We start from the raw sequence: 25621 nt of genomic DNA, 5'->3' as shown, positions 1-25621 counted from the left end.
GTTACTAACAGAATAGAAAATGTTCTTTTAAATAAACCATGTGTTTTCAGGTTGGGTTGAGACATTTATCAATAGCTCAAAAATTTGCTTGGTCAGAAAGAGTTACCATGTTCACCGAATTAGAACACATTCAGTATGGTTTGCAAGCGAATTATATCACCATGTTTTTAGCGCAACTTTTGACAAGACAAGTTGCTTAACAGCCAATTACTTACCTATTGTATAAAGTATAAATGATATATTAAGTATTACTTTTATTACTTTCTAATTTATTGTATTAGCCATCAATGATTTTGTTTTCTAAGATTAATCTTTGCTAAACAAATCTCCTGTATTACTAGTATTTTAGTGTTGCTACTAGAAGGAGCATTGATAACTTATCAATTTAGTTTGATATAGGTAACACTTTCGCACATCTCACTCATCGTTAACCCTAATATTATATTCAGAGATTCACCTATACAATATAAGTTTATAATATACAATAATATAAAGTGGTTGCCGCTTATAATGTCCACAGATACAGTGGCCAGCCGGGCATAGTGGCCATTTTTGTCCCGTACGAAATTTTTACACAATAAACTATGCTGCTTTTGTGGCCACCCGCCGCTCATAGTGGCCACCAAAGGTTGGAACCGAAAATTGGACCAAACGAAAGTTGGACCAGAAATTCCAGCGTGAAAATAGGAAAGTTCTCCTGCTTATCTGCTTATCCACAACTGCATAGCACATGTTAATGCCCGAGGCTTAAAACCCATCACCGTCAAACTTTTTCCGCCAAACACAACGTTGATTTTGCAGCCCTGTGATATGGGAGTGATTTGTATACTTAGGGCATAACTCCCAAACGAAATTAGGAAAAAGATCATCGACGTAATTAAAGACAGCAATAAAGATTCTTTAGTGAATGATATCGTAAAGAGGGTTTACCTTCTGAATACTATGAACTTTCAGAAGGAATCTTGGTCAGGTATAACTGAGTTGATAATCATCAGTTGTTGGTGCAAAGGAGGTTTAGTGAAAGCATATAAGGCGTTCCCACGAACGCAACAAAAGATTCACAAATGGCTGTAAATTTATTTAGAATGATTGTAATGATTCTTTGACGACTCTGAAGTGGATGATTTTGTGTTACTTTTGTGCAAATGGATGAGCATACAATAAAACAAAAGGTTTTACATATTTTCACTGAAATCTGGCTACCACCGGTTATAGTGGCCATTTTTGGCTGGTGCCGAGGTAGCCACTATAAGCGGCAACCACTGTAAGTTATATAACTTATCCTACTTTTCACACACAAACAGTATACAGTCAGTAGAGTACCTTAAATACATGAGTACATTTACTAGTTGAAAGTGTTATCATTTAGTTATTACTGACATTATTCTTTAATATATTTAGATATACTATATATCCAGATATATGGTGTCCTATAAATAACCATTGGATAATGAAGAGATAGAAACAGAATCAACAGCTCAAATGATACAGAATAGAAGATGTGCAGACTTTTTCCCAACAACGCTAAGACCACCTAGTAGCCACCTTTTGTAAAGTGAATATAGAATGCTAGTTGGGCTGCAAACAGTTTGTATATCTAGAAGATAATGAGAAGGGTGAAAAATGAAATATTACAGAAGAAAAACATGAGAAGCGCCTCACCTTAAAAACAACATTGAAGGTAAAAACTTACTAACTAAAGTTCTTGTTTTTTTTGTGAATATTTATTTTCAAACCACGCTAAATCAGAACAATAAGTTTGTTACCGAAAGTCATTTGGAATGTTGAATGGATCGACATTGATAATTTGGATGATCAATGCGATTGCTTCACATCGGGTTGGAATTGCGACATATGTAAGGGAGTGAGTTAAAATTTTCTATATACATATGGGTGTTTCCTGACATAAAATAATGGATAGATTTTGATAAAGCGGTATTAGCTAGTGCTGGGCACAGGTAATAAAACTCGTTGGATTCGCGAGTTTATCTTCTCTCGAGTACCAGGTAATAGAGATTTTGAGCATTTCGGTCTTGAGGGTTCGGGTTTTGACTTGCGAGTTGCGGGTTTTGGTACACGGATGCATCGAATAGAGTGGACAAAACCTTGGTCTATTGCGCCCTGCTCTCTAAACACTCTTTAATAACCCGCCTGTTAACCCTTTGAACACTGGACTTTTTTGTCATTGCGTGTAAGTAACCCTGGGCAATGTGTCCAACGATACGGAGTTTTTAAACTTTTATTATATATATCTGAATGTGTTTATAATACAATGATATTTGGTAAAACACTAGTAAAAAAGTCGGGCAACCCACAGCAAATGTTATCAAACAGAAAAAAACAGTACTTTATCATTATTCGGGCCAAAACTATAAAAGTTTGTACGATTTTAAAAAACTCGTATAAACATTTACAATAGCAAGATATCCATTGAGCCCATGTTCATAATTATTGTTTGACTCAAAATATACTGGAAAATTGTAATTAGTATTATAAAGTTCTTTATTTGCATCACAATCGTTCATGACCTACCAACAAACCAGTCGTGTCAATTTTTTCGCGATATTGTTCAAATAAAGTTTGTTATTAAAACGGAGGAAGTAGGTGAAGATATTTGAAAACTGTTACAAATGGGAGTAAAATCTCTGGTCAAATATCTTATGCAAAAATTAATTTGATTGATTTAGCTGTTACTTAAAAACGGCTTTTGTAAACAAAGCCATGTGAATGCCGGAATTCCAGGCGATAGAGATTCTGACACACCCTACGCCATGCCTGAAAACTGACAGTTGGGGTTCAAACTTCCAAGGGTTAAGGCTGCGAGCACGAATGTCGGTCGTTAGAAAATAGTAAAAAACAATAAATAAATTGAATATAATTTATAATTGCATTGTAAATTTTAAAATGTCTGATGTTTAGAAATTTTTGACATAAAGCCCGTATCAACAAACCCGATACCCGAAAAATCTGTTGGCCAAGAAGTACTCCTGCCCGGACGGGTATAACTGGAGTGTCTCAGAACCTGCATGCAACCGCAGAACCTCTATGCATGCATGTATGGATGCATACATGCATGTATGCATGCATATATGCATGCATAGAGGTTCTGAGGTTGCATGCAGGTTCTGAGACACTCCAGTTATACCCGTCCTTCCTGCCCAGCACTAGTATTAACTCACTATTCTTTTAGGAGTTGTCTCATCATTACTCTCTCACTTCTTTTTCATACACACTTCAATTGCTTGCTCAATGTATACTGAATGAATTTAAATCAGCCTGAGATCTTATACATTCATACTCGTAAAATAAAAGGTACTTTAGCTCAAATTTGGCCAGCAAATAGGATTTACGACATTCTGTCATACACATGTATATCTCAATCTGGAGTTTGGATGAGTGACTCAATTTGAAAAATATCTTTTGCATGTTATTCGTAACATATTTAACAATATTATATTCATCAATCATACATACCCTAGTAATTTCTAATTTTTATCCAAAATTTGTTGCCCTATCTCATGAAAACGATTTTGGCTCGTGTACAAGGTTGGATTAGCAATGCTTATGTAAGCCAAATATTTTGGATTTAGAATTAATCGATGGGGCTACTGCAGAATATCCTTATACAAATAAATATCTAGAAGTTAAACTTAGTGACTAGCTTTTTTCTATTTGTTTATTCAATTCTTTGACTAACACAATATCTTAACTAAATCACGAGCCAATTATTGCTCATCAGGTTTGCGAGAGTCGATTGAAAGAGAATTATAGCAGTGTTCAGCGCTTGCCTTGGAACAGGGAGACATGCGCTCATCAATCCACATACTAATACTGCTAATATTACTACCACTACACCTCTTCTTACTCCCTCCCACTCCTACTACTGCTACTACAACCACTAGTACTACTACCAGTGCTACCACTACTACTAGTACTACTACCAGTGCTACCACTACTACTAGTACTACTACCAGTGCTACCACTACTACTAGTACTACTGCAACTACTAATACTGCTATTGTGCGCCCCGGGTTACTTACGATGTTATACAATTTTTTCAGCTTACGATGTTGAACACGAGGTTTTTTCATCACCGCCATACAACATTTTTTCCGCCCTACGATATCAACAAAAATTTCTCCCACAAAAAATTTGGCAGTCAGTATGCTGAAAACGTTGAAATAAGAAAGATGCTGATATGTTATTCGCCAAAATCCCTCTCACAACATTTGAAAGAGGTACGATGCTCGCTCTGTCGTAGTTCAGCGTTATCCGCTATAGGTTATTGTGAAAACGAAACTGGAAACCGATCGGTGATAAAATTTTAGACAATTTTAGACAATGACAAAGTTGAAGTTTAGTTTAGTAAAATAAATACATACTAAAACTAAAATAAATAACGTACACCATTACACTCATTATATTGTTGGTAGAACAACATAAACAATTGAGCTAGTCGAATACTACCAAAAAAGATGCTTATAAAACTTTAAAATATGACTCAATTCAATCCAATTCTCACCTAAAAATTAAAAATTCAATTCCCTATTCTTTGCATCATATGTCATGTAATTCAATTATCAATTCTTTAGCTATCCTAACTTCAATGGCAATTCAATTCACCCAACAAAATAATTTTTTACAAAAAATTGACTTATGGCAATAAATCAATTTTTGATTAAAATAACAATAACCCGCAATCGCTAAGTTAGCTACATGCATTAGCTCAGTCCTTTGATTGTTTGTATAGCAAATATCAACTATTTCATGACTTATTTCATTGCTTTTTTGGATAGAATTAAGTGATGCTTACCATTTTTTGCTGGCATACACTAAGTACTTCTGCTGTAAAAGCAGAGTTTGTCATATAACTTCAACTTAAAGCTTTTTAAAATCAGCAAAAAATGCTGCGCAACAACCAATGCATTCGAAAACAAAAAGAATGTTTAATAATTTTGTAGTTTAGTAAAATTGGCTGCAAAAAAAAACAATATCGTTTTTGCAGTTTGACCAAAACGCAGACACACATTGTCTAATATATAAATGTAGTAGTCAAAAATATTTTTGTTCTAGTGTTGAAGTATTTCACAAGTATTTCGCTAAAAATATGAATAGATCGCTGTTTACAATATTTTTTTAATTTTTACTAAACTAAAAACGAAAATAAAAAAAATTGAAACAATGATTTAATGCGGTATTTTGTGAGTAAAGAAAAAACTATGTAACTGTTTTGACTTTGGCAAAAAGGATAGCCTAACTTCCTAAATTTGTTGTGGCCAAGTTTTGGGTAAATCTGTTAATACTACTATATGTGATCAATGTTTTTGTCTAGGTACAAATGCGAGTCACTACAAAGGTTTTCGGTAGAATGAACGATGTTCGTGAGTAGTTATAAAACGTCTATAAATAAGCTTATTGTCAAGGCACAGGCAAACTATAATAGAGCTATACTATATTAGTGTGTAGTATGTATTATTGGCCAATAAAATATTGGCACTGATATCAAGGTCTTGTAAAAACCTGTGCAGCTGGCAACATGGGACTGTTCTGACATTTTCACTTTGGCGCACATCAAGTAACAAATTGGTTATTAGGATATTACTGTTCGCAATAGATTTTTCGTTAACGCAGTAAGAATAAAGCAAAACATTGGTGCATTATGACTCTATAAGTCAGTTTGCTTATTAAAAATAAAGAATCAAGTCAATTCGTCTATGGTGACAGTAAAGACTTGACCCGATTCAATTTTTACTGGTAGGATGCTCCGAGTCGAGTCAATTCAATTAGTTAGTTAGTTACTCTTACATGTAGTTAGTTAGTGCCGCTCAGTTACCCAGGCACACATATCCACACAAACAGCACTTACCATAAATACCTACAGAAAACAGCACTTACCATGCAGGCCTTGCATACCCCTCCCCTGAAAAGTGGGTGCTCATTCTGACTTGAACTGACTTGATTTCCACAGGATAGACATACACTTTCTAAATCTATCCCCTCTGACTTAACCTGAGCCATCATAGTTGCTACAAAATGACAAACATAGAAGCTTATATTTATTACTGCTTTTTACAAACATTTTGAATTATGGCAAAATTATATTTTTCTATTTGCAATGCATGCTCTTAAAAAAGAGTTTAAATTTTTGTGCAAGGAAAACTTCTGTTAAGCTGGACCAAATATAATGAAATAGGCTTTTATCGAAGAAACAAACAGATGTGCTAATGTAAGTTTTGGACATGTCAATGTAACGGTTTTAAACGTTTACAGTGTTTGCACTGAGGTATGTTAGCAAAGGTTTTTATAAAAATATACAACGGCCATAATCTACACCTATATATAAATCTACAACAGACTTTAGGAAACAGCTTGTTTTATTCAATAGGAAAATAATTAATACTTTAAACAATCACCAATTTATTTTGTGGCTATCTAGGATAATTTAATTCCTAAAAAATTTGAATTTAGTCTCCTTGTAAGTGACATAGAGCCTGTCAACAATCTGCAAGAAAAACATATTTCACCTTTGTAAATTTTTTTATAAAAATGGCTGCAACACAAATGGGCTTTTAACATTTGATTATTACCAAGAATGCAATTAAAAATTTAACCACTATAATTTTAATATATGAACCAACAACTGTCTAAACACAACTACATTGTTTATTTAATATATGTTATGTTGTATTGTGATAGCAGTTGTTACGACCGAAGTTGATGCATATGCATATATATATATATATATATATATATATATATATATATATATATATATATATATATATATATATATATATATATATATATCTATATATACATATATACATGTATATATATAAATTTATATATATAATATATAAATATATATATATATACATGTACGTATAAATATATACATATACGTATATATATATACATATATATATATACGGCATATATAAATATATATTTATATATATATACCCAATGGCTACTGAGATGGTTGTTATCACTTTAAAAGGCTGTATCACTTTATCTTAAGCCATCAACATCAACTTCTAGTACTTCTTAGGCATCATTATTACTATCATCGGCAAAATATTTTTGTTAACGACTTTATGAAGGTTTGCAAAAATTCAAATTTTACCAAACATCCGCTTTGCGATGGCCCTTTGAAAGCAAGGAAAAGCGAGATAATCTTCTAATAAATTTAAAGTAAAATTGGCAAAATTGATCTTGGTTAAAACGCTCAGGAGAAAAACGGTCTTTTTTCAGAGCATTTTAACTGCGATCAAGTTGTGCCAATTTTAACCTGAGAATGCCCTGGCAGTCACATCACCTAAAACAACCAACAAATCTCAAGTGATAGAAAAATATTTATACTTTCTTATAAAATTTTTAAAAACTACATGAAACTTGCAACAAGCAACCTATGCTTTTGACTTATATATTGCTTGTATATGTACATGTTTCTACCGATAAATACATGCACTTGTGACAGTGCTCTGATAACTTGAACGCTCTAATAACTCGAACACTTTCGCTTAGTCCCGTGAAGTTTGAGTTATACCAGTTTCACTGTATATATCTATATATATTTCTCAAAGTATGTATGTGTGTCCCTCCAGCTATAGCTATTATTAGACTAGCGTAGCTGGACAATGCTGACGCAAACGTAATGGAGTACCATCATTAGAAGTACAGTAGTGCTTATTAACTAGCTTAGCGGAATTTTCTATTGGCAATGTGCCAGGCCACTTGGCAATGGCCTGTCACTTGCTGGAGAGTTGCCTGCCAGTAAGTGGCAGGCAACTCTCATTACTCCTCATTGTTTATGGGTTGATTTTTAAAACCATTTTCTATTGGCAATGTGCCAGGCTAATCTCAAGGGGTAGGCAACTCTCATCATTTCTCATAGTTTATAAGCTGATTTTTAATACCCGGGCAACGCCGGGAGGCACAGCTAGTATATATATATATATATATATATATATATACACCGTCCATCTAATTCTCTACTAATTTATATATATATAAATATATATTACCTCTTGACACTAGAGCCACCTTCCTCTCAGCCGCTTCTTTTTTGGATTTAGGAGTCAAATTCCTTTGTTTTATTCTATAATCTTGGTCTGTGCCATCATCACTTTCATCCGCCGAATCCTCAGCTTCGTTAATCATAGCCACAATTTCTACCAGTCTTTCTCCAACTTCCTTAGGTACTAATAAAAACGCTTGAGTGCAAGCAATATGTTTCTGTGTTCTGTGAAAGAGCAGTTGTGATATCTATAATTTTGAACTTGTGTGACAAACAAAAATCAGTTAAGTCATACAAACTTCATGACTGAAATCATGTGATTTGAGAGGATAGCATACAGTAGTCATATGATAGCATACAGTAGTCATATGATAGCATACAGTAGTCATATGATAGCATACAGCAGTCATATGATAGCATACAGTAGTCATATGATAGCATACAGCTGTAGTCATATGAAAACTAGAAGCTCTGCGCAGCTACCACAGAATAGAGATATTTCAATATTGTTACTGCGACTATTCCACTAGTAGGAATAGTAATATATATCACATGATATTTACATGTATACAATGCTTTGTACTAGTTATAATATAATTTGACTTATATTATTGCAACACATGAGCTGATAGTAGGTAATGCATATGTGTGGTAAGATCACTGTACCATCATGCTAGCAATGTACCATAAGTGATACTGTGACTAAAGTCACCACACTACCGGTGACCTTTAACCCTCTGGTGGGTAAATTTATTTCCAGTGTTTCTCCTCCGTGGGCGGCTTGATAAAATAAAAATGAGTGTTATGTTTTACATTAACTATTTTGGTCATCACTCAAAAATGGTTTGTTTTATCTTCATGAACCTGCTATTAAAAGTGAGCAGTAGAAAATTCTCCACAAAATGGTGCTAATAATGAGTAGATTACATCAATATCGATTAATTCTTTTATTGATGTAGTCGTGCGTGCCTGAGAAGATCGATCATCAGAATCTTCAGAACTGCACTCTAATTCAAAGCCAGTAAGGTCTAGATCTGACATACTGTTTTCAGATTCAATTATAAGATGGTTTACAACTTGATCTGAAACTTTAAAATGTTTAGATGGTCGAGAAGAATGCTGTTCATAGTAAACAAAAATAGATGAAGCATTGTTTAACTTTATTCAAAGAAGGTAGAACAAGACTGTAAAAGAGAATTGGGTATGTATGTGCTGATTACACAGTGCCCTATTTCAAACTAACTGACACATCATATGTTATTTGTATACATATTCGCTCAAATTTTAAACTGCTCTTCCAAAAATTTGTATTTTCACATAATCATGAGTTGAAATTTGATTGTAGTTACCTTATAGAGATGCTATATAAATAAGATATTATATCTAAAAGCTGCACATTATAAATCATGAGCGCCTTCTTATGTAACCAAATTACTTGAAAATAATATATGAAACTGAAAAGTGCTACCTTCTCCATCGGAGAGAATCGATACATCTGAGCAAAATCTTTCGTCGGCCCACTCGACCAAAGCCTCCAACCCATCGGGCATCGTCTCTGCAGATGGTCTATCATTGTTTGTGTTGAGCTGTGTCCAACAGTCACGAAGAGCCTCTATAACTGCGGACTGATACACTGATCCAGAGTTTGATTTAAAACTGTTTTTGAATCCAACATCAAAGTCATGTAGACGGTTTATCTGTACCTAAAGCAAAGAAGAGTCATATAGAAAACTGATCTGTACATAGAGTGAAGGGTCATATAGATGAGTTATCTGTACCTAGCATGGACAAGAGACATATAAATGAGTTATCTGTACCTAGAGTGAAGAGACATATAGATGAGTTATCTGTACCCAGAATGAAGAAGAGTCATATAGCTGAGTTATTTGTACCTAGAGTGGAGAAGAGTCATATAGATGAGTTAGCTGTACCTAGGGTGAAGAAGGGTCATGAACTAGGGAAAGTAACTACTGTAAATTTTGGCGTACAATTCGACCCGGCGTCTAAGTCGAGGTCTAGTTTAAAAAGCCCTGGCTTTGACATGTACCTGCCATACAAGTCATTTCCCTTCTCTGGCTCAAATTGTTTGATCGCTAATAGTTCAGTCAGCATCAGAGGCAGGTGATGCGGAACTGAGGAGAATAGATTCAAACTCCAGCAGTAAAAGTGCCCATATTTTTTGTACCGTCAGCAATACGTACAAAAGTTAACTAAAGTGCGAAAGTTAACTAAAGTGCGAGAGATGACAGTTCCAGTGAAAACCACAAGACACGAAAAACAGTACTTGACCATTGTAATAGCCCACCTAGCCAATAGAACGAAACCGCCACCTTTGATAATAGGTACGTTTTTAACAAAAAAAGCCATGTCGCAAGACAGATTTGTCAGGAATCGTGATTCGTGTACAAGAAAAAGGATGAATAGACAATAGTAGATGTTAGATGAATTACCGAGGTGTGGGCTTGTAGGCAGATATTACGAAAAAAGCATTAAATTTGAAAAAAAACACGTTATTACAGAAGAGAATCCTAGTGATGACAATTTGATTGGTAAAGAATGCGACTTGGCGTTTGTTCCATCTCATGTTCAGTAGGATTATTAGTATTTTACTAGTTTATAAATAAATCCTATATGCTATATTATACCATGTAATTTTGATTTGCGATACTTTTTTAAAGTCAAATTTTTCTAGAATTTGTGTTATGAAAAACGTGACTGCCGAATAAGTCAGATAGATTTTTAAGCTTGAAATTTGGCGTCAAATTTTCGACTTATACGCCTGAATTTACGGTAGTTATAAGTTTTAGGCTAGTTATTGGGGATAGGAAGGTTGAATGGAGGAATGTCTTATAGCCTACAAGATGAAAATATCCGATGGATTTAATAATTCGTGATTTTGCGAACAGATGATTTCGCGAATTATTAAATTTCGCGAATAATCAGTTCTATTTTTAACAGAAGGGAGAATAACTACTGCCTCAAATTAAAAACTAGTTGCTAGGCAAAAGTAGTAAACGTAGCCGAGTTCCAATTTTTTTTTAAATCATCGCCGGGGCTTCGAGTTAACCCCATTGCCAATGCATCACACTTCTTTACAAAATTATTCAAGGTTGTCACAAGTTATTTGGAATTCGGCACGGCATCATCATCAAAAAAAATCTCCTGTAGTTCTTTACGCTGAAAAAACTCATAACTTACCACAAGTTGTTGGTTCACGTAAGGGCCCTGAATTGATGAAAATTCATTAAAACCTCTGGATGAAGCCAAAAATCTATAGCTTAGCATGAATTATGCTTAGCTTATGAATTAGCATATGTATAAATACATTATAAATAATTACAAAATTGAGTGTACAACTAAAATATTTCAAATACAAACAAAATTTTACAAACAGTGAATTAAGTAAATAAAAACAGTTTGGCCCATATGGCGGTTGTCTGGCAATAAAATTAAACTGATACTCTTGATAAGTAAATACTAGCGTGTAATGGTGCTCTCTGACTAGTTATTTTGGTAATAGCAACGCTATATCGCTATCGCTGTCACTGTCTTGGGTAGATGTTAAAGACGATTCTCTCACTACTACATGGCTGGTAAGACAGTTATCATCGGAACTCTCCTCGGGGCTTGCTATTGCAACGTTCTGCCGGTTGGCCAAAGCTTTGTGATCGTAAAGGTGTTCTTGTACCTTTTTTAAAACAGATATGTTCTCCTCGTTAGCAGCTGCAGTCACTTCTACCTCAATTTCAAGACCTCCCTGAATGATTGGCGGTCTTCTAGGAATGACATCCACCACCCTTGCAGTCATTGTGCCTCCGTGTATGATGAAAAGGCTGCTTACTCTACTTATTTCACGGGGTAGATGACCAACCGGTATTAGCTTTACTGAAAATGGGTCGCGCAGATTATTGGGCTCCTCTCTAACACTAAAATGAATAACGAAGTGGTTGAGATGGAAAAAATAAATATTGCGTTTTACGAAAGAAAAATTCAATTAATAATTTAGTAAATGGTTTTGAAAAAACTCATTACTTACCACGAGTTGTTGGTTCATCAAAGGCCGCCAAAGCGATGAATATTTGTGAAAACCTCTGGACGCAGCAAGAAATTTATAGCTTAGCATGATTGACTCTTAGTTGTCAGCTAAATACAAACCTAAACATGCGGTGTACGCATGCGAAGAGTTGACTCTATTAATAGCTGCAATAGAGTTAACTCTTAATAGAGAGTGATTGTGTTCCTCCGCGAATAAATTAGTCCGCGAATATGCATGAAAAAGGCGATTTGCGTGAAACTCAACTCCGCAAATATTTTCATCCTGTAGGGTAATGATCGATGCCAGTAAACTGTACAAACTATATCAGGCGGTCGCCATTTTGATGAGACACTTGCATGAATATTGTGTATGTTCACATAGACAAATATTTTTCAATTTCTATTTCCGCCTAGAAAAGTTACTTTTCACCATTTTTCTATTAGCAATGTCACCATTTTCAATTTTGTACTGTTGCAATTATACTAGCGCTGAGAGCATGTTGATCGTGTTAAATATGCTGCTGTATACGCAAGATTAACTGTAAGGATCTCACGACCTAAGCTTAATATTTTGATAACTTATTACTTTATTTTTTTGCTGAAAGGCCTATGCTTGAGAATTAAAACTTTGTCACCAAATAACTCCTGAACAATGATAATAGCTCAATAAAATCTCTACAACTGATAACAGTCCTATTTTTTCGGCCTAGAATGCTTTAAAATAATTTGTCCTTACATATTAAGTAACTAACTAGTCTGTAATGAGACAAGTTATCTTCAATAGATCAGCTTAAAAGAAATTTTGGCATAAATGTTGTGAATTCAAAACAACAAATGTATAAAGAAGTGCTTATGTTATTCCTTCCATTGGGCAATTTGGAAATGTTACCCATATAGTATGGAGTGCCATTTGTAAAATTTTGTGATATCCACAATATAAAAACTTTTTAGTATATAAGTTTACATGTTTAATATGTGAAGATTCATGTTTAGTATGCTAACTTACATATTTAGAATGCCAACTTACATGTTTAGTATGTGAAAATTCGTGTTTAGTATGTCAGTTCACATGTTTTATATGGCAAGATTCATGTTTAGTATGCTAATTTTCATGTTTAGTATGTGAAGATTGGTGTTTAGTATGTCGAAATTCATGTTTGGTATGCTAACTTTAATGTTTTGTATTGCGAAATGCGCATGTTCGCTATTCCGCTGCGATCCTGTTTGATATGCCAATACGCATGTTTGTTATTCAACTTTTATTTTATATGCGATCTCCTTTTTATTGCATTTCGAAGAAATGCTCCTAAGTCAATCGCGCCCTGTTTTACACGTAGCCCGTGGCCCATCGATAAATAGTTGGCAAACTTGGAGAATTCCTCAATAACTATCTAACTTTTAATAACATCTAATAACGAACTTCCTCAATATATTATAAAAAAAGGTCGTTGAAGAACTCTACGTCGTTGTTACTACAAAACAGAACAGTAACCTACAATACTCACTTGCTGTGATAAAAAATCACATATATAGAATGTTGAGTCTTAATAGAATCTTGACTCTTACATTTTTTCAAAGTCAAGCAACTTTTGAATTTGAAAGAATTTTCTATTAAACGAGTGTGGCAAAGCTAGCTTCGGATGTACGCAAGTGAGGAAATCTCGCTATAGTGTCTTCGCTCCCCAGGGTTATTGATCGAAATTCTCCACGTTTGCCAACTATTTATCGATGGGCCGCGGGCTACGTGTAAAACAGGGCACGATTGACTTAGGAGCATTTCTTCGAAATGTAATAAAAAGGAGATCGCATATAAAATAAAAGTTGAATAACAAACATGCGTATTGGCATATCAAACAGGATCGCAGCGGAATAGCGAACATGCGCGTTTCGCAATACAAAACATTAAAGTTAGCATACCAAACATGAATTTCGACATACTAAACACCAATCTTCACATACTAAACATGAAAATTAGCATACTAAACATGAATCTTGCCATATAAAACATGTGAACTGACATACTAAACACGAATTTTCACATACTAAACATGTAAGTTGGCATACTAAATATGTAAGTTAGCATACTAAACATGAATTTTCACATATTAAACATGTGAACTTATATACTAAAAAAGTTTTTATATTGTGGATATCACAAAATTTTACAAATGGCACTCCATAATATAGTCAGTAAAACAGACACCCTACACTATCTGTACCTGTATGTCAATGCAGAAATGTTATTCAATATAACAGCTAGCGAGAGATCCTTTCAATCAGACCATTACTGCTGATACCACCTACTTTGGTGCCATATTACTGGCAGTACTAACACAGCTCTACATGTACACTACTGATAGAAGGAAATAATTGTATGCAGGTAAAACATACATTATATAAAACGAGCTATACAAAGTTTCATGAACTCACACTTGTAAACGAAACAAAGGTATAAAAGTGTATTTTAAAGGTAAATAAATAGCGCATGCTGCAATTACCTCGGAGACTTTGTGTTCTCCATACCAAAAGACCCACTGGCTGTCTGCGCTAGCGGGACTCTGCGCTGCTAAAGTGTTTTTGATCGTCACAGCGGGCCAGGCCTTACTTCTAGCAGTCAGTTTTGCCCACACAATTCTCCCTACTGTTTTTCCATCCATCTTTTCTTCCTGATTCTTTGGCGATTTCTACAATATTTCAACAACAGCTCTAATTCTTCAAACAAAATTAATGTTTGAGATTGTACAGCTAGCATTAAGTTTCTTGCCTACGAGCATGGTGGTTGCATTTGAATCGGTTTTGCCGCTTCGCGTTAGTGTCACAATGCGAAACGGAACCACATCACGTTAGAGAACCCAAATAGTTTCTTAACCACAATGCAACGCTCTTGGCAGCTCTATTAGTGTTATTATATTGAATGTTTGAGGAAGTATTAGATTGGCACAAGGCCACTGAGCATGCCCTGAAAAAAAGACTTATTGATTGATCATGATGCATCAACTAGCTAGACCAACTGCACTTGTATGGCTTGCTAGAATGTCAGAAAACAAATGTGTGCCTTTATTTTTTAAATCATCAGAAAAATTGGTTAACCCCTAGACCTTTTTAGTTTGCAATAACAATCATAGTTTGGCTACTGAGAGAAAGGGTAAAACTAGTGGGGTTACTTTGTTTTTATAGAAAACAAGCTAAGACTGAGTGATAGGAAATGGCTAATCATCACGGTGAGAATAGATTTGTCATTACACGGAAAGTTATGTCATTAAAGGTTTAGTCAGGTATCTGCTAGCTTGCGATAACAATGGTATGAATGCGCTTTAGAAGTGAGAAAATAACTACCAATGAAACACATTACCTCATCCAGTCCTGCTGATGATTGGCTACTATTCGCTAAGGCTTTCAGATTCTGAGCAGAATCAGCAGACGGTTTCAGAATGTCTACCGCAGGTACGTTAGTTTTATCTTTACAAAGTTTTAGTTGAGCTGGAGTTGTCACCCTTTGTTCCTTGCTCGTCTTGGTCTTTAAAACTGGTCTGCCAGGATCTACACACTTTTTTCTTTTTGGTTCAGGATAGACAACTCGGAAAAAGTCAGTTTGGCAAACTCTGCGACGCCGACTAATAATAGCTGTATCCGCTTCTCTAGGTGGCTCCGGAGGAGACTCACATGGAGATAACGGTGCAAGTGAACATTCCTGGCTTTTGGGTTTTTGCTCGACTTTTGAATCTTCCACTGACAATTTTGAGACAGCACTGCTCGCTGGAAAGGCTTCTCTAAACTTTTCACTTTCGCTCTCATTTTCCTCGCACGCTTGTTCTACAATATGAACTTCTGACAAGGAGTCCATCGATGTATCAACTGAAGTAAGCTTTTCCTCAGGATGTTCCAATGTTTTTATGCTGTCATCTGGTGGTGGCAGCTTCCTTGTGAGAGCTCTGTAAAGGTTAGGGGAAGTCTGGGATGGCCTTCGCTGTTCGTTTGGAGAAATAGGAGATGTTTGGGCTGGTCTGCAGTGTAGATTTAAAGGGGACAACATGACAGGAGACGTAAAAGAAGCTTCTCCTAAAGGTAGTTGAGAAAGAGTTTTTTTCGACAAATTATCCTTTGTCATCCCGTCTGCAGACAGAGAGATGGACTTATGCGGCTGCTCAGCTATCATCAAGTTCAAATCTAACGGTGAGGATGGAGAAGAGATTGACAAAAGCTCAGTAGTCGAATCGGGCACCATCAAAGTTTCATTCAACGAATCTTCTGCTGGTTTATTGACATTGCACGTTCTATTTGAAGAGTCGTTGCAATGTTTTCGAGTGGAACTCCAAGAGTCAGCCATGTTTGAAAAAACTTTGGGTTTAGAAAAGTTTTTAGCCTGCTTGTCTGCTGACTGTCTTCGGCTAATCAAATCTATAGCAGTGTTCTTTTTGCCTCGGTAGTCATGGATTACCTGATACCGCTCAACAGGTCGACGACTCCGTGAGCGTGAACTTGTGGGCCTAGGAAATTTATTTACCTGCAAAAAAGTACACTAAAATAAGCAACTATTAGATGGAAAATGACTGCTTCGCATTAAAACTATTAGCAGATTCTAACTAGATAAATACTGCTCCGTTCATATGACAAGAGCCAATCTAAATATTAATATCTATATGATAGCAAACTGACACATGTTCCTATGTGAGAACAAGCAATACAGTGATGAAGATATTACCTTTGGCATCTTGGATGTGCATGTACATGACACCACAACCACCTAGCATGTAACTGCTTTGCCACACTGCCGCTGCTGTTAAAATAACACTTTAAGGCAGGTGACACCCGTGTCAAAGACATCTGGCAGGTCACCAGTGGTGTATAGAAAAGATAGTTACAATAGGGATAAAATTATTGAGAATATGCCGAGACATTTCCATTTCTTTTGACTATTTATAATAAAATTACAGACAATGCGATGCCACAATAGAGTAAGGTAAGCCGACATGTGATATTTCACAAGTGAACTATGAAAGGAACCCCTTCATTGTGGGTAAATATTCAAGTGGCGTTGAAGTGGCTGCAAGAGTTCACAACTAAACATCTCCATGACATCATCACACTAAGATGGCTTAGCCTTATTGCGCACTCTTATCTTCTGTGTCCAGAGGTTCAGAATTTAAGACATCAAGCAAAGCACCACTGCTGTGAACATGACATAACAAATTATGTTAAGTTGGATGTTTGTTCCTATTTTAGGTGAGCTATTATGGTTCAAGATTAGTTTGGATTTATTGCAGTGACAAACCTCATAAAATTATCAGACTTAGCTTTAAAAGATGGCTGATCAGCTTTACAGTAATTCACTAATCAGTCCTAGTATATACCAGCATTCCTTGAACATATATATATAGGGAGTTACCTAAATATTAGGATCACAAATCCTACTAAATACCAGTGGCAACGTGAAAAAATATTAGGTCATATCATCATTTGCTGCACAGCAAATGATGATTGTCTATCATGATTCCCCATAACCCATGATGCTGCACATCATGAGTCTAATGAAAAATTCTTCAAAAGTATTAACTTTTTATGAGTAAACTTTTATTCACGTAGAACAAACATTGTTTTCTATTCCGTGACACCAACATGCATTACTACATCCACCTTCATGTTTCAGTTTATGAATTTTCTGTTACTACAACCAACAATTCACTACCTCAACTTATCAGCAGTACTATTAGATTACCAACCTTCACAACACTTATATTCAACTTAATAATGCTTGATTTCTGTCATCTCATTTATGTTTTGGCATGTAACAAGAAGAACATCATTTTGCTAAAATGATTACTAATACGAAGAAAAGGTTGTACATACGGTACATACGGTACATACAACCAAGTTTCCATCACACAGTGAAATATTTGTACGGCGGATAATTGTATAAACACAAATTGATGCTAGTAGATGCATAGCTAAATTGTAACCAGCTATCAATAGCCTACAATTTTTAGAAAGCGACGTTGTCGGAACTAATTTAACCATTTTGGGTGTAATAACACATTCCTAGTAAATATTCACTAATAGCCACTGTGCATAACTAACACACAGCGACAATGGATTATAATCCAACTTTAAAAATTAACAAATTATTGGCCATATTTATAGCATTGCGATTTTACAGCTACTTTTAATACAATTGGATCAATCTTTTCAAGACAGATTTTATTATATAATCAAAATTTTCTCAACACGATCGATCTTTTAAATTGTATCGATTATATTGTGTGGATATAATTTCTGGCAATCTTTACTGGAGCGGTACTAGCTGAAGACTATTTATTTATCCATGTTCTAGTCATCTCGTGTATCGGCTTGATATGAATACATGACAAGTGGTGCCAAGTTTCCAATTAATGTTGGTAGGCATATGGCTATAGCATAACCAACAATCAATGGCCTTCAACTTTGGTTTCATAAACACATTATAGAGCTTGCTTCATTTTTGAAGAGAAAACTCACATTAAATGTAAAAATAATATTATTTTCTCTTGCGCAAAGTCATTGATGTCCTTCAGATCAGTGTGAGTTCGGTAAAACTCGCAGATACAAAGAGTACGTCGTATCGATCAGCATCGATCACCACTGTCTGTTGAAATATCTTAGCTGAAAAGCTATAGATCATGGAAAGACCATTCTACATACCGACTCATATCCGTACACTGATTAACCTAATCTTCAGTGCAATATCACTTCCTTGAAAGTCATTGATAGATAACTACAGCTACCATTCTAGTACGGTATGCTTTGAGCAGACAGGTCAAGACTGGAAGAAACAGCATATACTACACAAATAATGGAAACATCAGCATTTTTAAACATGTCGATTATTATGGGTATCAGTTCCTAGACCAATTCAAAGGTTGAAAGCAATTTCATGGCATTTTGTATTAAAGAACGGTTACTTATGTAATTTTGTGATAGATTTCACAAGTTCAATTTTTCTACTATAAAAAACCTTAAGAGTCGCCAGATTTTTACATTCACAACACAATCTAATGTAGGTAGAACTCTATGTAGGTAAAACTCTAGGTAAGTACAGCTGTATGTAAGTAGAACTCTATGTACGTACACATCTACACAGGTAAAACCCCATGTAAGTACAGCTTTATGTAGGTATAACTCTATGTAGGTACAACTCTATGTAGGTACAACTCTGTGTAGATACAATTCCATGTAAGTACAACTCTGTGTAGATACAAATCTATGTAAATACAACTCTATGTAGGTACAACTCTATGTACATACAACTCTAGGTAGATACAACTTCACGTAGGTACAACTCTATGTAAGTACAACTCTGTGTAGGTACAAATCTATGTAGGTACCACTCTATGTAGATACAAATCTATGTAAATACAACTCTATGTAGGTACAACTCTATGTAAGAACAAGTCTGTGTAGATACAACTCTATGTAAATATAACTTTATGTAGATTTAACTCTATGTAAGTACAACTCAATGTAAGTACAACTATGTAGATACAACTCAATGTAAGTACAACTCTGTGTAGGTACAAATCTATGTAAATACAAATCTATGTAGTACAAATCTATGAAGGTACAACTCTACGTAGGTACGACTCTATGCAGGTAGAACGTTATGTGGATACAAAATTATGTAGATAAAAAATAGAAAAAGATAGAAAAATGAGCTCAAAAAGCGCTGGCTTGTAATAAAATCGCGCTTTTTTGAGCTCATTTTTCTCGGCGTTCAGCCTATTAAACATCCTGTAATAAGCTACGAGCGATGTTAAATAGCTTATCTACCTTTCAGAAAATACTGAGATTATTTTGAAGCCCAAATGTAGAGAACAATGGGTTTTAAGACATCCATCTCTATCATTTTAGATCGGACTAAACACCTCCAACTTCCGTCCCTAAAAAGCTAGGCTACGTCACATATTTATGGGCAGGGCTGGTTGTGCCGATTGTGTTATTTGTGACGCCGATATTGAATCGCTGTAAAAAAGCATTCAAAAACAAAAAACGATTTTGAAAGTTAGTGAACCAATATTTATTTTGAGTACAAAATCAGAATCAGCGTGTCTGAATTACTTATGAAAAAACAATGAAAGCTGTTCGTGAAAGTTATGCTGTAAGACAATTGACCAATAGCAAGCCTTGATTGATAGGCTGTGATAATGAAGGATAATGAAGGATAATGATAATGAAGGAAATGAAAAGGATAATGAAGGGAAAGGATATGAATCACAGATTCCAACGCATATGGCCGGATAAGTAGAGCAAAATTGCGAGAAAACCTGTACATGATCGCCACCTCTGTTTGAATGGGAAGGGTTGAAAATTAGAATGCCACCCTTTAATTGAATGTCACTTCTATTTGAATGCCATTTCTAATTGACTGCTACTATTTGACATTCTTAATCTTTACGAACCTATAAAAGAAAGTTATCAGTAGAAAAGTGTCCACAAAACCGTACTAATAATGACTTGGTTACATTATCAATAATTAATTTGTATGTTGTTTCTGTTAATATCGAAGTCCAACTCTAAGTTTTTAGGTTTTGTCATTAAAAACTTTGATTGCAACACGATAGAAATAATTAGTAGCTGTATTAGGCTAATAGTAATATTTTTAATGCGGTCTTGCTACTTTGATGAATGTGGGAGGTTTTCGCATTTACAATGAAAAATGTTCCACTAAGTATTTTGATGTTATAATTTTGATGCAATTTGGATGACACGCGCTTTATTGGCGATACAAGTTTCTAATAAAAATGGCATCGCACAAATGTTTTGCTCTGCTAAAAAGTTGTTTGGACGCTATTATCGACTAGCTCATCTGCGCGGAAGAAGGGTTGAGGTAGGAAGACATTGTGGAAGGTATTGGACAGCCAGAAAAACATGACATGGTTCCAATCAGAACGAAACTGGCCGAGCAAACAATGCTACTATTTTTATTTTTAAAATGTTAGTATTTGCTTTAAAATGTTAATTTATGTTGCTGCATGTATTATAATTATTGTTCGTTTTTGTTACTTGTTCTTGAATATATATTGGTAGCATTTGATAGATTATTATTACTTTTATAAAACTTATAAATTTGGAGATTTATAGCATTTATAGATTTACTTGATAGCATGATTGTGATAATCTGACCTCAGCTTAAAATGAATCGATGCTCGCAACTCCGGTTCTATTGCACATAAAAAGCCAGTTTTAGCTGCAAACTGCAGCAAACATATCAATGAGTGCAATGAGCTTTTATGCAACCTTGTTAAAGGTTGACTTGCAACAAAATTCACATTACAGTTATTTGGTATCAAAAGATTCACCATGTCTCACTCTGCTGTGTCGTAGGTGCAAAATATGTGGAAATGTGAGTACAAGCTCTTAAAAGCTAAAAAACGAACAGTTAACTGCAGCCATCATGAAAATGGCGTAGTTTGAAATCTCTTTATTATGATGACAATCTCAAACATCTTGGTTATCGTTTTGATACGTGATATTATCACCTGAATTGAAAGGCCAAGAAAATGTTCAACATAAAACATCTCGTAAAACTAGTATATGACAAACACTTCGAGTTTTACTGAAAAGCCTGTATCAAATACAGATGCTCGCTATTTTACAGTTTTGTTTCAGCTAGGTCTAATTGTCTAGTCGTAATCTGATCATGTGACCCATACTTCCAGCCAATTGGCGCGAAAAATTTCTGCAGCATTTTTCAACTATCACAGATGACCAAGAGGCTCCTCATGTTTATCAGAGGATGATATGCACTCCTTCCAACTAAGCTTAAAAAATTTAACAAATTTTTAACGTAGGTTTTACGATATCAGCGCTCAAAGTGACAGCATTACAATGATGATGAAACAGACGCATAATGTCAATAGACATGGCTTTATTGAACGCGTGAAGTGTATTTGTGAAAATATTTCGACGAATGAGGTTGCATGAAAGTGTAAACTGAAGCCATCGCGTTTAACTACGTCCCATTTGAGCCGTTTTGGAAAGGGATTCCAATTTACGGCGTTTTCGTGATGACTGCGATTAACTGTTGGTTCTTGAGTTTTTAAGAGCTTGTAATCACATTTCCACATATTTTGCACTGCAACACAGTAGAGTAAGACATGGTGAATCTTTTGATACCAAATAACTGTAATGTAACCTTTGTTGCAAATCAATCTTAAAATATAGTTATAAAATAAAAATACTTGTTAAAATTTTAAAAGAAATAAAAAACTTTAAAGCTCCGAATTGCAGTGCAGGCTATAAGATCATCGCAGGTTAATTGCAAGCAACATATGTCAACTGGTAGAGACATATATTACGTTTATCGTGCATATTTATTTAAAGATCTACAAGTTGGAGGTAAGTTAACAAATTTCTTAAATCCAAATGGGTTAATATCGCACCGCCCGAAAGAGAGTGAAAAATATAGGCGGCATTCGATTTGCCTGTGAATGGGTTAAATTTATCTTTTAACATTCTGACGAGGGGTTTGAAAAATACAATGCCACCCTTTATTTGAATGTCACCTCTAATAAAGCGCCACTCCAAGGGAAGATTTGAAAAATAGAGCGCCATGGCGTTCAAATAAAGGTTTTACAGTATATGGGAATTTTAGAAGATAGATCAAGTTACCAGGACATAAAATTACAAGTAGCATCTAGCTGAGCAGTTTTGTATACCAATGAAACCAACGCTAGATAACGTCACTGGAGATGTGTACCAACTAGTTTAGACCATTTTTATAATTTTTCTTATGACAAAAATTGTAATATTTCAAATTCGTGTTAGAAAACATCATAGGGGGATAAAATATTTCAAGTTATACTTGAGAGATGAACAAGAGAGATGGGTGTAAACAAATGATTTGGGCTTTGCATGAGTTGAAGATGTTGCAAGTAGTTATATTTAGTGTTTTTCACTAATCGAGATAAGTGTCTTTTTTCATTATGAAGCAATGCACAGTGCCTTGACATACGAGTGCTCAATATATGAGAAATTTAAGAAACGAAGAAAACTGAGATACAAGCATATGAAATGGTTCTCAACATGAAGTATGCGGGATGAAAACAGCATTGCTCGGTCTGTCTCGTTAGATGAGTATGAAAAAGTTTAAAAAGGCTAGCTAAAAGAGAATGTGAAAGCGAGGCAAAAAGCCAAAAAGAAGATAATACAAAACAGTTAAAATGAAAACAAATTTAGAATTAAGTTTTGTATAAGATTAACACTTACTTTCAAGTGTGTGATTAGTAAGCTCAATTCATTTAAGTTAAATTCAACATTTATGTTAAATTTGAAGGTTATGACATGTTAGGGTAACAAAAGAATATGTACTGAATAGCGTATTACAATAGCATACTGAATGTGTTGCCGTTAGCAGCTAACACATGTTCCAAAAGCAACATAATAATGTTACATTTTATTCCGGATGGTACATTTTATTCACCACAATTTGCTCCCATTTGTTACTTTGTGAATGTAGGTGGCAAATTTGAACAATTAAAAACACGTTTTTCCATTGCGATATTCTGCTTTTGGGTGGTTTTGGGTGGAAACGGATTAATTTGTATTTAGTTATATTATACGGTAGAGGAACAATTGCTTTGAGATACGAGCGAAATCACTTGGAATATCGCAACGAAATGCATATTATTTTGCCATTATCTATTTCTTTTACCGCTATTAATAAAATACTCGTTCTATATGTTTAAAACTGCTTCGTAGGCAATCTAACTATAATTCTATTGTGAATATATCAGGTTTGTAAATATTTTGTAAACATATTCTGCACATTCACCAGTTGATAAGTTTCATAGATTCTGAGCCACTGCTGATTCGCAGAACTGGAGAAATGGTAGCCGGCTCACATGATCGTTTGTGCAGTAATGAGGAAATGGCACCAAAAGGGTTAAGCTCGTATGTCGACGTATGAGTGTGCAACATAAATTGTTGCTGATTTTGAGGATGTTGCTGGAACATTTATCACTTGATCATTATAGCTGTCGCAAAATTTTCTGTCTTTGCATTTACATCGTTAGTATAGCTACATTGTTGTTAGTATAGCTACATTGTTGTTGGTCCAGCTACCTTGTTGTTGGTACAGCTACATTGTTGTTGGTCTAGCTACATTGTTGTTGGTCCAGCTACCTTGTTGTTGGTACAGCTACATTGTTGTTGGTCTAGCTACATTGTTGTTGGTATAGCTACATTGTTGTTGGTCCAGCTACATTGTTGTTGGTCCAGCTAAATTGTTGTTGGTACAGCTGCATTGTTGTTGGTACAGCTACATTGTTGTTGGTAAAGCTACATTGTTTTTGGTCTAGCTACATTGTTGTTGGTCTAGCTACATTGTTGTTGGTACAGCTACATTGTTGTTGGTAGAGCTACATTGTTGTTGGTATAGCTACATTGTTGTTGGTACAGCTAAATTGTTGTTAGTATAGCTACATTGTTGTTGGTACAGCTACATTGTTGTTGGTACAGCTACATTTTTGTTGGTATAGCTACATTGTTGTTGGTCTAGCTACATTGTTGTTGGTACAGCTACATTGTTGTTGGTACAGCTACATTGTTGTTGGTACAGCTACATTTTTGTTGATACAGCTACAGCGCCGTCAGCTTTTCAGTAGGCAATAACTTGCTGATGATATGAAGATTTTCATATCGAACATATTCGGCAGTATTTATGGTGCCTAATGTCATGCAACTTGACAAACAATTTTTGCACGACTAACTCCATAAAATTTTAATGATTAATTATATATGAACCAATTATTTTGGACAAGCTCAGGCTATGATACAACCTTCTTTAGTCTAATAAACCGACTAACCTGTCCGCAAGAGGTATCGTCATTCCCATCATCATCTGGCAATGGTTTTTCGAGTACTCCACCAGGCCCATCATGGTCTTGATCAGATGAACTGAAGAGCTTCAAAGAAGAATGGTTATCTTCCCTTCCCAGTGGAGAAGTGGTATAATTGCTGACTTCTCTAGGAGAAGTTAGAATAGGCATACTGTGGGCCTGGCTTGGGCAGGCAGGTTGACTATGGAATACTGGCGAAGAAGGGGCGAACCGACGCATTGAAGGTTCATCAGTGTTTCTAAATAAAACAGGCAGATGTTCCAAGGAAGGGAACGCTTTTGCATCTAGTAAAAGGTTAACACACAATTGGTAACCGATAGTTAATGCTACTCGAGTTATGGACTTATAATATACCAGCTGACTAAGATGCTGATCTCATTAAGATATCCTCTCTAAGATTAAATCTTTGGCCCAAAAGTAATCAGTGATAAACAATCAGTGATATATACAGTAAGCGCTCCATTTGCTAATACAGTAGATGCCCTAACAACGTAAACAATTCGTTCGTGAAACGTTTATGTTATAGGGATTTTACGTTATACAAACAGTAAAATACATGCAAATTGCCTAATCCGTTCAAAGATCTTTCAAAACTCGCCCAATTGGACCTTTAAAAAGGAGAAAACTAGACCCAACTTTTTAATTTATTGGCTGTACCGTAGCCGTAGTATTATTGATTTGTATTGGCAATTGATTT

The 25621-nt window shown here is 35.1% G+C and overlaps 1 protein-coding gene across 1 annotated transcript in view; it reads right to left on the bottom strand.

Annotated features, from left to right (window-relative positions):
• The window catches only part of LOC137393602 (DNA (cytosine-5)-methyltransferase 3C-like), a 36567-nt gene extending 11529 nt beyond the window's left edge, over positions 1–25038 (bottom strand). Inside the window, exons 1-6 of the mRNA XM_068080231.1 lie at positions 24892–25038; positions 15408–16559; positions 14554–14739; positions 9489–9723; positions 8028–8204; positions 5896–6026 (exon numbers count right to left, since the gene is read on the bottom strand). Of these exons, the coding sequence (XP_067936332.1) occupies positions 5896–6026; positions 8028–8204; positions 9489–9723; positions 14554–14739; positions 15408–16382 (1704 nt within the window). The 5' untranslated portion in view covers positions 16383–16559; positions 24892–25038. The remainder of the gene's footprint in view (positions 1–5895; positions 6027–8027; positions 8205–9488; positions 9724–14553; positions 14740–15407; positions 16560–24891) is intronic.
• Between the last annotated feature and the right edge of the window lie 583 nt (positions 25039–25621).

Source organism: Watersipora subatra, chromosome 4 (genome assembly GCF_963576615.1).
Source record: "Watersipora subatra chromosome 4, tzWatSuba1.1, whole genome shotgun sequence".
NCBI lineage: Eukaryota > Metazoa > Bryozoa > Gymnolaemata > Cheilostomatida > Watersiporidae > Watersipora > Watersipora subatra.
Note: the sequence above shows the minus strand (reverse complement) of the source record. Positions and strands in the feature narration are given on the sequence as shown.